General features: G+C 48.6%; 3 protein-coding genes across 3 annotated transcripts; 1 reads left to right on the top strand and 2 right to left on the bottom strand.

Annotated features, from left to right (window-relative positions):
* Positions 1–170: 170 nt before the first annotated feature.
* On the bottom strand, positions 171–2,692 carry FSST1_009155 (Zn(II)2Cys6 transcription factor domain-containing protein; the record flags this gene model as incomplete). Its single annotated transcript, XM_083226103.1, has 2 exons — positions 171–271; positions 325–2,692. 2 exons carry the CDS (start codon positions 2,690–2,692, stop codon positions 171–173), a joined length of 2,469 nt encoding a protein of 822 aa, XP_083085116.1.
* Positions 2,693–9,109: 6,417 nt separating this feature from the next.
* On the bottom strand, positions 9,110–10,189 carry FSST1_009154 (uncharacterized protein; the record flags this gene model as incomplete). Its single annotated transcript, XM_083226102.1, has 1 exon — positions 9,110–10,189. The coding sequence occupies one exon, from the start codon at positions 10,187–10,189 to the stop codon at positions 9,110–9,112; it is 1,080 nt and encodes a 359-aa protein (XP_083085115.1).
* A 3,110-nt stretch (positions 10,190–13,299) lies between these two features.
* FSST1_009153 (protein farnesyltransferase) lies at positions 13,300–15,191 on the top strand (the record flags this gene model as incomplete). The annotated part of the gene is made up of 5 exons (XM_083226101.1): positions 13,300–13,997; positions 14,163–14,290; positions 14,353–14,470; positions 14,560–14,871; positions 14,939–15,191. 5 exons carry the CDS (start codon positions 13,300–13,302, stop codon positions 15,189–15,191), a joined length of 1,509 nt encoding a protein of 502 aa, XP_083085114.1.
* Positions 15,192–15,638: the final 447 nt, after the last annotated feature.

The following is a 15,638-nucleotide window of genomic DNA, read 5'->3' as shown; positions in this document are numbered from 1 at the left end:
TGCTCGAAAGAACAATTCTGGGGTCGCGGTTGACCAAGATCGAAACGGCCTTGCCAACGCTGTCGCTGTGGTAAAAAAAAAAACAGATGTGACAAAAGAAAAGTCGGGCGCCTTAAGGGCCCTATCATATTTTGACAGTTTCATAGCATCTTCACACAGGCTATGGTATCTCAGTTGGCCCGAATGACAAGCTTGGAGAGAAACTTGTTGGACAGAGAGTCGAAGTCATAGCGGTCGAACTTGGACTCCTTGCGGGTACGAAGATATGCCTCTGTATCAGGTGTTAGTGGCGTGATGCAATAGAAGCATTGGGTGAATACATACCGTGCTTGATAACATGCTGTCGCACTTCAGTCATGGCCTCACAGACTGAGGTGTTGTTGTGAAGGAGGTGACCGTGCTTGCGGGTATCCCAGTCGGTGAAGGCAGGAAGCTTCTGAGAGATGGCGTGGAAGAGACCCACAATGACACCAACAGGTGTCGTCTCCATATCAGCGCAGAACTTGTTGACAGCGACAGGGTCGGGGACTCTGTAGTGGCAGTCAAACTGCATCTCCTCCCAGACGGCAAGGAGAATAGAGGCAATCATGAAGATGGTAGGCCAGTTCTTCATCTTCTCACCACTGTAGACACCAGAATAGAGGGCTGAAAGCTCTTCAAGAATGTCCTTCTGCAGCTCACGCCACATGTCGGCAAGGGCACACTTGATCTGGAAGTTGATCATGACAGGGGCGACGGTGCGACCGTAGTACTTGGAGTCCTCGTCATCGATCTGGCCATCAAGGTCAACCTCGGATCCTTGGTTCTCGACCATGGTGATGTGCATAGTGAGGTTATAGGCAAGGACAAGCTTGAGTGACTTGCGGATAACGGGCATCTTCTCCTTGACGTAGAAGCGGTGGGCAGTCTTAAGAATCTCGGTGATGAACGGAGTGCCCTCGAAATGGTCGTCAATGAAGTCCTCGAAAGGTCCGTCAATGTGCTTGTCGAGATACTCAGACAAAGCATCCAGGCGGATACCCTCGGCACCAACATCAAGCTTTTCAGTGCGAGTCTCAAAGTCAATGGGCTCTTGGTCAGTGAGAGTAGACTCGACCCAATCGACGGAGAAGCAGCTGTCGTCGGCGACAAAGACCTCGCGAACCATGACAGGTAGAGCGAAACCGTAGCCGTGGGTGATCCACATAAGAGTCTCCTTCTGAGCGAATCCCTTGACGTTGTAGACCGAGACACCGCGGTCCATGTGTCGCTCGTAGTCAGCCTTCCAGTCCTTCATGAAATAACCAATGTCCTTGATGTCGATACGAGTGCAGGGGACCTGCCAAAGACGAGCATGAGAAGGCTGGCAACCAGCGCAGGGCTCTCCCTTATCACAAGTCTTCTTGAGGAACTTGCATCGCAAGCAGGCTCGGAGTTTTCTGATCTCACTGGCCTGCTTCCTCTGTTCAGGGAGGAGGGGTCCCTTTCTGCGACCAACCTTCTTCTCAACAGTACCATCCTTCTTGCCATTGGAAATACGGCGAACGACACTCTTAGTAGTGCTCTTAGCAATGGGGCTCTTACGAGGACCAGAGTTCCTGCGGTTTGTGCTGCTGGAAGAGGGGGATACGGATCCGGCACCACTTCCGGGGCTGTGACGGGTCGAAGAGGGTTCGGATTTAACGGGAACAGTAGCAACAGTGGTGGCGGCGACGGGCTGAGGACTGTGGTTGTGGGTATGGACATGAGCGTGGTTGTGGCCGTCGTTGGTGAAGCAGTTGCGGTGGTGACCAGCATCAACATAACCGTCAGACTCGGGAGAGAAGGGGGAGTAAGGGAAAGCAGGGATCTCCTCAAAGCTTCCAAACTCCATAGAATTGGCGCCGTCGGACGAGTCGGAATTGGTTCTCAAGTGAAGGGTCTGGGAAGGGTTAAAGATGGCAGCACCTTGAGCGTGGGCCTGCTGGAACTGATCAAAGTTGGGTTGGTTCCAATCCACCATGGCCCAGCCTTCACCCGATGATGAAGGAAGGGACAGAACCTCGAGGTAAGTGCCAGTTGGCGAGTGACTACCGACGCTATCAAGACGAGGCAGTCCATCCATCTGCAGGGTATTCTGGAAATCCTGCCAATTCTCCATTCCGGTGCTGGGCCAAACTGCCTGTGTGTGGTCATCCATGGTAGGCAAGCCGTGGAATGTCGATTCAAGGAGGTTAGCCTGAAGAGCAGCCTGTGTGGTCGCGGGAAGGTAGTCAAGTGGGTTCGTTGGCTGAAAGTTGTTGGGGAAAGCATTGAAGCTCATGAGCGCAGCATCGTGGATGAACTGTGTCATGTCAGCAGCAGCGAGGTGCTGCTGTTGCTGCTGCTGCTGCTGCTGCTGAAGGGCCCAATCTGTCAAAGGGTTCACACTCTGCTGGAAAGGCGATTGTTGTAGCGGCGAGTGCTGGCTATGGGGGCTAGAGGATTGCGATGGAGGAGAAGAGATCTGGTGCTCCTCTGGGCTCATCGAGGCATATCCGTGAGAGTGGTTTGAAGACATATCGAGGGGAACAGCCCAGTGTCGGGCGTCCTGGGACATGATGTTTGAAGCAGCCGAAGGACTCGAATGGGTAGTGGCCGTCGAGTAAGTTTGGTAAGCAGCGCGATTTCGATTATCGAAGTTCGTCAAGTCGAGATAGGCATCACCCCCGCCGTTGTTGAAGTCGTAAGTCATACTGGGCAAAAATCAAGAAGGAAGCGGAGTAATAGATACGGATGATCGATAATATTGTAGGAACTCAGCGGACGACACCGCTCTTTCGTGAAGTCCCTGTTGAGGTGAAGGGAGAAGGTTTTGGAGCAGCTGGAGAAGGAGAGGGACTGCTGGAGAAGGTTTAACGGGTAGATCATGGGTTAGTCTCGCTGTTGTGGGCGGTTTGTCGATGGGGGAAGAAGCGGTGAAGCCGTCGGGACAAGCAGCCAATGGCCAAGCCACCTGAGATGGAGGCGCCCACCCACTAAAGTGGCCGCTACATAAGCCTATCCGCTGGCGAGCACACCCTGGAACCCTTGACTGCTGCAACCTGCCTGCGCCTCTCTTGGGGGTGTCAGAGTATTGGCCAATTGGAAAAATGCTTGACGGTGATCGGTTCATCTGTTAGCCAACGCTAGCGAGCGCCATACAAGCGCAAACAGATCTACCTCGAGTCTGGCCAACCACCTCTGCAGCCGCCGTCGCCGCCATGACCCGAAGGTCGTGATCCAGTCGAGTCCGGATAGACTTCCTCTTGAATCAAGGATTTGTTCGGCCTATCGCCAGTTCTCAAGGCCCTAGTCGAAGCCCAAGACTAGAATAGAGGCCCCCGTAGTCCAGCCATCTCCATCTCCATCCACCAAAATAGCTATTATATCCTATGCCTATGCCTATGTCCATTCCTATGTTGTTTTCTTCCTAGCTTCGTGTTGGAGAATCACGATACGCAGCGGGGCATTTTTGCCAACAGCTCCATTGTGGCCATAAATCGTGCATGAGATCCAGGCACAAGTTCCAGTAACAGCTGTTCCTGGATGGAGGATCTATAGCTATAGGCGTTCGTTGCTGAGACGATGTCCTAGCACTCTGTCATCTCTGCTAAGTTCAAAGATGAGTCTGTTTACAAACGTCGTGATAAGATTCAGATCTACTTGATGCGCCATCTCATTTCTCTAGGAAATCCATAAACCTTGTATGAGTTGAGGCCCCCGCTGCATTGGCTCCATCAAGTTTAGCAAGTGTCAAAAAAAGAGGTCCCGAGCCGAGATATCGCACAGTGCATCTCGTTCCTTTTATCGTTGCATAATGGACTGCAATACCGTGCATATGCTACTGTCCGCTGTCATCCACTGATATTCCACCCACCAGCTCACCTTGCAGCAAAACATCGTTACAACACAGCACCGTTGGTGGTTGCATTGCGACGCTGCAAGCAAATGGGAACTCATCGTGGCGACTGCGAGATAGCAGTCTTACAATACATACATGGTACAATGCTGTACTGTACTCTTAGCCTGCGCATTATCACGGAATATTCGTCTGACCAATTGCCTCAATTGCCTCTTATCCAGGAAGTTGCAAGTTATTTCCTGTCTTGGTTCCAAGCGCTTCCCTTCCCGTCTGCACGTCTTGCGACGTGATGCTCCACCTTCTGCCTCTATGTGGTGCAGTTCTGCTACGGACTAGACAACACAACAAAGCTTGCCGCTCGCCCGCTCCGAATTCAAGATCCTCTTCCTGAACAAAACAGCTATCGTAATGAACAAGCAGGTCATCATTCGCAGCGGCAAGCCACACGCTGACGGTAACACGGCCATGCGGCAATATGTCTCGAAGCTTGGAATGCTGCTACATATTGCTGCACGTGCGAGGGTTTGACTTAGCTTTGTACCCCAGTACCCTACCGTCTCCCTCTGAAGTGGGCAGTCTCGGACATGTCACGCATTTACATCTGTTGTCTTGTCTGAACAGTATCGGGTCTGCGATTCCGTCTCGATTCGAGCTTCAGGGTCCAGCTTCATGGACATGCCGAACTCGATCGATAAAACAACTCCGGGCACGAGATATCTCCTGTTTGTTTTGCAGCTTGCCAAGCGGTAAACCTCAAAATGGATCACGCTCAGCCATCCCGCCATCCATCAAACTCCGAAAAGCGAATGTCAGCGGCCAATGCTTTGCAACCCTTGTCATGGCCTCACTTACAAGAGACCATCGGCGAAGCACTAGCTTAGCCAGACTCCACTCAGGGTCTTGCAAGGACCTGTCCAGTTAGGCCGTCGATCCTGCTCAACCTTTTAAACGCCCCATCGACTTGTCTGTCTGGCGAGGCTTTGCGCTCGTGATTGCCAGCGAACACGTCAAGGATTTATCCCAAAATCTCCCCATTCAAGGCACTACAACCAATAAACAATCTCCAATCTGCAGAATCTGGTCTGCAAATCCTGCTCGGAAGATGCACGATATGTCCGCGCACAAGAGTTGATGCGATAAATCGTTCCGCAGCTTTAGCTCTCTACAAGCTTATGGGTCTTGCAATAGCTGGACGATTGATCATGATCAAGAGGCACCGGCGATTGCCCATTGCCTTCTAAATTTATTGTTTCGGGCCACAACGATTGATTATAAGCGCCAATACATCGATTGCTTTCGAAACAGATATTCATCCGTGAGCCCACCTATTCTGCCGTTGGCAATCAGCCACATTAGGTTTTCAATAGTTGTCAATGCATGCCATACTTGCTTCCGTAGCTGTTAGAGCAGAGAGCTAGCTACCCACGCTTGCATCTTCTCAGACTCACAACAGTTGTCGAAGGAAGAACATGATGGGCACATGTTACCATCGTCGATCGCGAGCTGATTGCATTAAATGCAAACAGGATTGAATGCCTTGGTTGTTACTAGTCGAAGGACTAGTTGTGTTTTGCGTAACAAGCAGGCGCACGAGCATTGGCCACATCCACATCGGGCTATCTTGATCTGGTGAAGAGAAAATCTCCCGCGACAGGCGTTACATTGACGACAGAAGAGACAAGGAATCACCGGCAGTACAATTGTATCAGGCCAATGCACAGCCTGCTGTTGTGTCTTCTAGGCCACGCAATATGCTGGCCAGCCTCCCCAGAGTTGTGAAGCAGAGGCCACCTGGTGTCTGTGTGAGATGTTTCTCAGACTTGTAGCACGCACGCACGAGAGTCTTGAAGACATGGCGCACAGTCATTCTTGCGACCCTACTGCTGGACTGCACGTTCATGCTGCGAGACTAACAATGATGTCAACATCTCCTTACAGAGAATAGGATGAGACAATTTCTAACATCTGAATGTCGAGTCCCGTGAACCCCCCTCTTGCGCTTTGGCTGACATAGTAGTCAGCCCCTTCTTTCGTTGAGATGTTCCATGTCAATCTCTGGCTTCCCCTTGATATCTTGACCGCATCTGATGCTACAACCAGGGTTCTCCTACAGCACCCTACCCTAGCTGCTTTCCGTGCGCACGTCTCATCTGGTGGTAGTGCTCCCTTTCCTTCTAGACCAAAGACAAAGAAGGATTTGCGGTCTTTGTTTACGGAGAATCGATGATGCGAACTACGGGGATGGCGATTCATGCGGGAAGACTAGCAGTTTAAGTCTATTAAGAGTCTCAACAGGATGGCATTTCTAACAACACGAGTCAGGCGAATGCGCGCGCTAATAGCTCTCGCCAATTATCAAGATTTACGTTGTTGATGAAGCCCTGCAGAAGCATACGTACATACACGAGGATGTTGTCGAAACAAACAAACAAACGCGGTATGTTACAGCAAAGTGGGCTCGGCACATCCAACAGCTTCCTGTTAGGATCAGCTCTTGGCAAGCAGTTACCCGGGGAGTGACAGCCAAGCAATAGTCTAACCAACTCGAATTGACAAGCCAGAGAGGCGAGATAGACTCAACGGCGGTCGTTCTGAGCTCGGCATAGTACGTGCATGGATGTAAGCCGCATCGAATCTTGCTCCACTGCCGATGGATTTTTGTCGTGCCGGCTATTGGCAACTCTGTCGCCATCAGACCATTTTGACGCAGGGGTAATTTTGACGCTCAATTCTGGACTTCGATTTCAGGGAGCAACCGCCGGCGGTCAAGAATTATAGACGGGTCAATTGGTAGGCACTAGACTGAGGCGATTTAAATTAAGGAGTCTTTATCCGTATCCAACGCAACTTATGTACACAGTAGCCGCTTGACAAGCTCTCTTTTCCTCTCTTACCGTGCTCCAGCTGGCCGATCTCCATATAAACTCGTCCTATGAGCCACAACAACTCCGAGACGATCTTTCCCCGCCGTGGGGACGCAAGGAACGAGGGCTTCTGTGGCATCTAGTCTCATATGTAACTTGATAGACCAGAATAGACGGGCCACAACATGTATCGTGCGCACGATATGCAAATGTGCACTATCGAAATGTCGTGGCCACGTCGATCGTACTTTGCTGGCAGACTCGACTTCTAGACGTGAGAGGCGAGTTGAGCTTGAGCTTGAGTTTGTATTCACTCGCTGTGACTATGGATGAATCCGGCTTACTAGTGCGTGCGCGAAGCTGCTCAGTTTGAACAGAAAAGCCAGGTTCATAATAAATGAACTATCGAATTGTAACTACCATTCATTCCTAAGAGCAGAAATTGACCTCTGTCCACAAAGGTCGACAGCTTACACCCTTGAGATGGATGGCTTGGCGTTACTTGAAGACTGGTTTGACTTGTCCTAACCTTAAAAATAGGTTTCGTCATTCCGGTCTCATTATAGAGTCGACCAGGCCCTTCTCGGAGAGCTGAGCGCTCTCACCTTGCCTAGAAAGCAGTGCCAAGTAGTACAAGTGCGCATGGGGATCCCCTCATCTGCAGTCTTGCAACTCGTAGACAGCTCCACCCCCATCGCCTTTTTATTCCTCTTGCAATCTTCCATCTGTGCCGTAAGCATGTATTCTGCAACATGGTCAAACTCGGGGTTTCGAGCAGGAAATCATGCCATAGTCTGCATTTCAACCCAAAGGCATGTTGGCTGCCTGCTCCCACTCTATCCTTGGGCAGCCCTGCAGGAGGTCGCATAGGATCAATGCTACGGCCCTAGGCCTAGTATATGCTAAGGAATTCATGCACATGATTTTGAGCCAAAGCATGCAGCAAGTAATAGTTTTTCTGGGGATGGCCATATGCAAGTATGTGTTGTTTCATGCATAGTAAACCCGATATTTCCAAAACGTTCTGTGTGTAATGGGATGCTGTGCTTTGTAAGTATACAAGACGCCAAGATCGTCGAGGCTGTGACTCATGGCTAACAAGACGGCAGACTCTCTCAGGAGAAGCAAGCAAGTGTCACTTTGAGGTTTTATGCGAAATTTAACTGTACGAGACATCTACATCATTGGGCGAGTGTCTGAGAAGTGTTTTGGTTAGAGTGTCAACCTCTCACAACAGTTCGTCGAGACTTCTTTTGTAACTGTGGTAAAGCGAGTGAACTTTGAAGTATTTCAGAGTCCATAGACACTTCTTATTTTTTCTTGGCCACGCTAGACTTATGTGTTATTTAATATTATCTGTCTGGATTCCGAATAGTTGGGACTGTGAAAGGTGGATTCCTGTAAGTGGTGCAATTAGTTGTGCAAGCCAGGCAGCAAGTTTGTATCATTTACAGGTCAGTTTATTAATCAATGTAGCGCTAAAAGAGGGCCTCTTGGTGTCTGATTTATTCTAATAATCAATTGCAACAAGTACTGTATACGTATGGTTGCGCCTTTTCGTGTTCCATGCAGACATTTGCGAGTTCGAAGCACATGATAACATCGAGAAACTCAACACGAGCGCCTCCACCCAATGTACATCTTCGAAAGCATATCTATTACATGTCGAATTTAATCTCGACATGGAAAGATACGGGTATTGAGGTGAGTTGCAACAGTGTGATAACATTATGACATATCCAGGTCTCCGTCGAGGTTGTCGGGTAGACAGTTATGGCACGAAACATGAACATAAAGCATGATATCTAAGAGGGGATATTATGTCATTGGCACAATAACTCCAATCATATACAAAGCTTCTTTCACGTGATGTCCCCGTCAATACTTCCGAGGGGAAGTGGCCATCACTACCTATGTTAATACATACTATAAGAGAGTCTCAGTCAAGCACATAGATTCAGGCTTGTCCCATTAATACCAGTCCATGTGAATCAACTAATACATATATGTCACTCATATCAAAAGAGGCAGCATGTTTCAGCGAGAATGATGCTTTTGCTCAACATTGGGTAAAACGCACGTGAACAAATGGACGATATAAAAGTATCTCGATATCAATAGCGCCTGTTGGGTATATGAAAAGCAAATCCATCAAGGAACAAAAACACTGGCTAATCGTAAATGCTGAACAGGCTTTTGGAAGATTTTCCTCATGATGCACCAAGCGCTCACAACCATAATTATACAAAGAGGGAAATATTTGAGGGAGAAAAACGTAGCCCAGCGTGGTCATGAAGGTCAGTATCAGCTAGAAAGAATGAAAACAGTCGTCATGGTGAGCCTCATCGTGGAGTGGAAGCCCTCGCACAGGCTTGTAACTGAGACAGTCCTCCCCTCATGGCACTCACAGTCCAAGAATTCGTCGTGCGCCATAGCATTCATGTACGTGCTCACGGAATCCTTCTGGAGACCACAGGCGAGTCAATAACGCTAGAAGTGGACGATATGGCCCAACATCCACTGGGACAATTTGTGAGAAAGCAGGTGGAGGGAGTATGCCCTGCATATAATGGCTGTACGTAACGAGGCATCCTTTACATAGGACACCTTTCTCAGCGCCAGTATCTGAGAGATATGGAAACCGGATGGAGGCCATTCCACCAAAGTCATCTTCCACTACTTCGGCTTTTCTGGGCAGTCTCGACAGATCGCATCCCGGAGAGTCCAGCGAAGCTTCGTGGAAATGTCTGAAAATAGCAGCATCTTTCATGGATACTGTGCCAGGGCGGTATGTTGGCCTCAGCTTGGCAAGCTCCTCAGCTGAGCCATGTATTTCCAGCGCAAGCTTCTTTGCCTGCTTGACACTGACAAGATGTTCCACCTGTTTATGCACAAACTGGAACCTCAGACCAAAGGTACCAGGAATACTGTGCATGATAGGGATTCGCCCCAGGTCGTCATCTGTGAGACCAAAGCACTGCTTCGCCATGGCTGGGGAAGTCATTCGGAGAGCCTGGTTCTCATATAGACATTCGAAACAAACCCTCTCACACGTGGGCAAAAAGAGAAACCCGCCAAAGGCAGAACACGACACACATTTGCTCTGCCGTAGGATAGCGTGAAGAAGAGTGGCAGGATGATGGCCTAGCATATTAGTTTGACCCAAAGTCGTCAATGTCTCTGGGGCATGCTGGACCATCTCGCTGTAAACTGGCAAATCTTCTATGGCATCTTTGCCCAGGAGAGATACCCGCGAAAGGCGGGACAGTGACTGGAAATCGAGAAGATCGAGGACAGAGAGCAGAAGCTCTGCAGGAAGGAGGTCCAATTGGCCTAGAGATGAAGCATAGGCTCGTGGCTGGTTGGTGATGGGTGTAATGGATGGGAGAGTCTGATTGGGTGAATGACGAATCATGCCATTGAACTGAGATTCTCCGTCACGGATGAGTTGTTGGATGCCGCTGCTGCTGCAGGATGTATCCATGGCAGTATATATGGATGGATGGATATAAGAGGAGTAGACAGATAATAATAATATAGTAAATAGTTTCTATGGAGGAATTGGTGGACAATAGCACAAGGAAGAGAAGAGGAAGAGGAAGAGGAAGAGGGAGAAAATTATAGAAGGGACACTACTAGACAGAATGGGTAACACTAAACTTATAGCTCAGAAACAAGAAAGCGGTAAAATAGTTGCACGAGTTATGGAGAGAAATAAAAAAAAGACCGAGGTGTTGACCAACTACCCTTACTCAGCAGGACGAGCCGCTTAGATTCAAGGGTCTCAGATATGAGAAAAAGCAAGACTTGTTGTAGTAGCCAGCTGGTGTCTTGGAAATGTATGTACGGCACTGTAGAATATGCATGGCCATGGGTTCTATCTAGTTGATTAAGCGCGGGGGTGTTTTTGATGTTGGGGGGCATTTGATGTGAGTAGATGACCATGTAAATATTAGATAGTCATAGATTTGCTAGAGTGTGCCTTACACTTGGTTGATTATTGTTGCAATATGGTTTCATATCATGTCGTTTACTTTATGGTTATTCAACTTGATCAATGGCAAGGCTCTGGTGTTTGCTGGGTTGCCTAGTATGATGACTCTCGTGATACCCATGCCCTTGCACCGATGATGGACGACATTGTATTGTGCATATGACAAGCCGCCGGTCTTGAAGTTCCGGCTCTTTCTCCACCAAAAATGTCTTAAACTTGACTCAACCAGAGATCTTGTCGTTCTTTCCTGCCGCGGATTTAGTCATTCTGGAATAATAACTATCATCGCCCAGTAGATCCCCATTGGCTATGGTTAGTCTTAATCTTGACGAGTTCCGGGCCGGCCCTTCGCAAGTATGTTCACGTTACTGTTGGGTGACATGACAGCTGGAAAGTCGGGAGATCACCCTGCACAACACAGCTCTTGTGTGTGTATGTGTATTGTTTACAATTTAATATGACTAAATCGAGAGACATGGCTATCAGTGGTATAACAATTAGACTGACTGTTCAAGCCCAGTATCGTTGTAGCTCAACTGCCGGAGAGATCATCAAGTTGAGAAGTCATGATAAGCAAATTGAACTCTTGTCCGTTTCATTTTCTCATTGCAACATCATCAAATCGAGTCTTGAATATCTTTCAGTATAGTTATCATACAAGTCTCTATCACTGTAAAATGGGCAATCCTCATTACACCCGTTCAATGATCCCCACTAGCCGCTCCCTTGGACTCTTAGCTCATCTTTCCTTTCCTTAGGTTGGGGGTTGTCGTCGGTTCGGACTCAAGCAACAGTCTCGGTCGAGGGCTCGGATATTCGAGACGACATTATTCCACTTCCGCATATAGCGTCGGACATGTTTTTTTTCTCCCTCGTACTCAACAACAACAAATTCGCATTTGATCTACATTCGCTTGCCTCACTTTATTTCTGTGAATTCAAATTCGTTGAAGCATTCGTAAATGCGCAAATAATCACATTCTACTACAACACTTCACAGTAGTGTGAAACTGAGCCGTCTGAAACCGAAGCTCTTTCATCCACTGGCTAGTCGAACTAGCGGAGCTGTCTATAGATGTTCAATCTTTAATGGATGTTGTGAACTCTGCTGGTCCACTGTCCAGGTCGGTACTGTAGGACACGGATACTTGTGTCCGCTGCACGGACAAGTTACATCCATGTTTTTCTAGTTTCGGTACTTGGGAGAGCATGTCTATGCTTTCAACAAAAAAAACTTGGTCTTTATTGGTTTCTAGAAAAATGTGCTAAGAATTTTCTACTGTGTTTTCGGTCCGACATTGATGGCGTGTAAGGGTTCGACACCAGGTTTGTGCGAGCTATCTGAACTTGTTGGCAACTATTGGTCTCGTTGGAAGACACTCATAACATGTCAAGTCTCGTTAATAAGCTTATGGACTGATTATCTGATCTGATCCTCCAAATCCGATCGCCCCAGTTTACGAGCCTCTCACATCACTAGGGTAGTCAACGGATGTTTCACAGAAACTTTATCGCGTATTGATATTATGGTGTGTTAGTAGCTGAGTCTCATATTTCTTCATCGATTCTATAAGTCTTGTCATATGATAGTCACAGTGCATGGCTGAGAATGAGTGTTATGTTGCTTAAAAAAGCAGTGCATGTTGTTCATTCAAAGAATTGCACACGTGTCTTGGGAAAGGAATTTCATGGATCGAGAGTGAAAGGTTTACCCTCGTGGTTTTGTACAATCATACATTTCAAGCAACTGGAGGGGTTAGGACTTATGCGATTGATTGATTTGAAGTTTATGTGTCTGATCTTATCACAAGGTGTTGACGAAGTCTCAGTGAACAAAGAGAGTTATAGATGTTAAGCCAGCGTGAGTGAAAATGAAGGAAATACTACATATTATTCATTATGAATCTTTAGCCACATGCTATTCATGTGACTTATTGCTTCTGATTAATGTTTACTCGTGTTTTTGTGATAAGCTTCGCATATTCACACTTTGATAGTCTCTGATTGCGATTCCCACGAGGTGCAGGGTAAGCGTAGTCTGTGCCATTTCAGTGAGTGTGAGATAAGTGAAGAAATGATGGTCTACGTGTTGTATCTGAATGGGTACACTGGAGAACAGTTGTTTTACTTGATGCCTATCACCTAAACAGATTTCTTCTGAGATAGGCTACCTATCCTGTTATTGTGCTTTGCAGACTGACTAAACTTGCCGCAAGGTTTGGATTTAGCAAATATGACAGGATTGTCATGATTCCTCGTTTGATTCACTATTAACCCACAGCAAGGCCATTTCCAGACCAAAGCGTCGAACAATGCAATCGCCTTGCTCTAAGCTTACCTGCAAAAATGAAGCAAATAACCACGTAGAATGATATGTTGTTGGTGATGTGACCGACAAAGAAAATTACCCCGCCAAGTGCATACCCCCATTGGGCCCATCGACGAAAACGTCCCCTTTGACGGATAATATAGTGGGGTGAGATGGGATGCGAGATGGCCATGGCTTGAAGAACAATATCAACCGAAATATTCATTGTTGTTAGGTTCAATACAACACCCATAAAGAAAAAGGGCTTTCCTTCATATAATTCAGCTGCGTAATGAGAGCTCGTTCTCGTCTTACTCGTCCCCGCCCTCGTGTTTTGTTTCCGCATAGCAATACCAGCAGCAGCAGCAACACCAAACCAAAACCAAAACCAAAACCCAACACCAGGATGGCTTCAGTACAAACACCGCCACAGTCAGGGGTGCATCTGGAACCCTCCTTCCCTCAGCTATTCACCACCGATCCTCCTATTCACGATGAACTACCCACAGAGTCGTCCCGCCTGCAGGACGAAACCATAGACGAAGTCTTGCCTTTCCTCAACGGTGAGGAGCACCAACAATGCAACTCCCACGGCCTGCCCCATCTGGACCGACGTCGCCATGTCAACTTCTTGCACAAGCAGCTGGGCAAGTTGCCCGCCGCCTTTACCTCTGCTGATCCCAGCCGGCCCTGGTTCTTCTACTGGTGTCTCTCTGCTCTGGTTCTTCTGGGAGAGGACGTCGAGCCGTACCGAGAGAGACTCGTCGATACCGTTCGCCCTATGCAGAATCCTGATGGAGGATTCGCTGGCGGCTTCGGACATACCTCGCATCTCGCCACCTCCTATGCAGCCGTCCTGTCGCTGGCTCTAGTCGGCGGTGAGGATGCCTACGAATGTATTGACCGACGAGCCATGTGGAGATGGCTATGCTCACTCAAGCAACCCGATGGAGGGTTCCAGATGGCCCTGGGCGGCGAGGAGGATGTCAGGTATGTGCATACTGTACCACTCCATCGCGTTGCGCCATGCATTCCCTTCCACAATGGCACCGCGGCGATCAAAACCTACCCCGATTGTCATCATGCCGTGAACCGTGAATAGACTCATCTGTCATCATTTCCTTCGTATAAATCTGCAGACTGACAGCATTACAGGGGTGCGTACTGCGCGGCCGTCATCATCTCTTTGCTCAACCTCCCTCTTGAGCTACCACAGGATTCTCCCGCACGATCTGCTGGCCACACTGGTCTGTTTGCAGGACTGGCCGACTACGTGCACAGATGTAAGTGATACATGAAGCCCTAGACATCCGTGACCCCTCTCTGATCGTCCATCTTGAAAAAGGCCAAACGCACGAGGGCGGCGTGTCGGCCAAGCCGGGCATTGAAGCACACGGTGCATATGCATTTTGCGCTCTCGGATGCCTTTCGATTATTGATTCTCCACATCGAGCAATCCCACGGTATGTCCCTCTGCCCGTCCTCTATCCACTTAAATCTTGACATGGAAGCGGTGCATGCTAACCCAGTTCTGATCGTCCGGGTTTTGTAGACATCTCAATATACCACTACTCATCTCGTGGCTGTCATCTCGTCAGTACGCCCCCGAGGGTGGTTTCTCGGGCCGCACAAATAAATTAGTCGACGGTTGTTACAGTCACTGGGTCGGAGGGTGCTGGCCTCTCATCGAGGCCGCTCTTAACGGACCCGGGCCGGGACCTGAAGGGGAAGAGGCCAGCTCAGGTGGCCGCCCGCTACCTGCGGCCCAATATAGCCTCTTCAGCCGTGACGGTTTGATCCGATACATTCTTTGTTGCTGTCAAGACCAGTCCAAGCGAGGTGGGCTGAGGGACAAGCCAAGCAAGTATGCAACTCCGTGGCCCTGCATCCAGAATTCTCGATGAGCGCTAACTCCAGTTCAACAACACCAGGTACTCGGACGCATATCACACCTGCTACGTACTTTCTGGCTTGAGCTCAGCACAGCACAGGTGGACCTTGGATGCTGCTCGCCCTCACGAGGCGGACGTGAAGGGCGATTCCTGGTCTGTGACACCTTACATGGAGGGTGAACAGATCTTCGACGAGGAGGATCGTGTTGCCACTGTGCACCCAGTTTATGTCATTCCACAACATAAAGTGGAGGGCATGCAGAATTACTTTTCGTCCAAGCATGGCTTTTAGATTAAGTAGCATTTGTGTAGCGTCAGGTGAAGGCTTGGAAGAACAGATATGGGACACGACATATGATGGACCACGATGCAGCAGAGACTGGTCATTTTCCATGGACCTGCAAGTGTACATACATTCTCACATGTTATCAAATCCAACAAGGGCGCACATGTTCAGGCCTTGGTGTATTTGCTGGCGGCGCACATAGATTTGCCTTTTTGATGACGATCTATACTGAAAATATCATATCTCAATGGCAAAAGCACGATGGCACCTGCGTTGTCGAGGTATGGCAAACTGTACTGCTCGTCCATTTCGATTCCGAGATACAGCATAAACAAACATCCATGAAAATCCACCACAATGTATGCATGCATAGACCAGATAGTGGGCGCGGGGGAGCTCAGCTTGCAAGCCGCAGTTGGTTTCGATGGTGGTATACTGTGTCGTGAATGACAA

This window comes from Fusarium sambucinum, chromosome II, assembly GCF_050947815.1.
Source record: "Fusarium sambucinum isolate potato_lamoka chromosome II, whole genome shotgun sequence".
In the NCBI taxonomy this organism is placed as follows: Eukaryota; Fungi; Ascomycota; class Sordariomycetes; order Hypocreales; family Nectriaceae; genus Fusarium; species Fusarium sambucinum.
The sequence above is the reverse complement of the archived record's forward strand: the minus strand, read 5'-3'. Positions and strand labels throughout refer to the sequence as shown.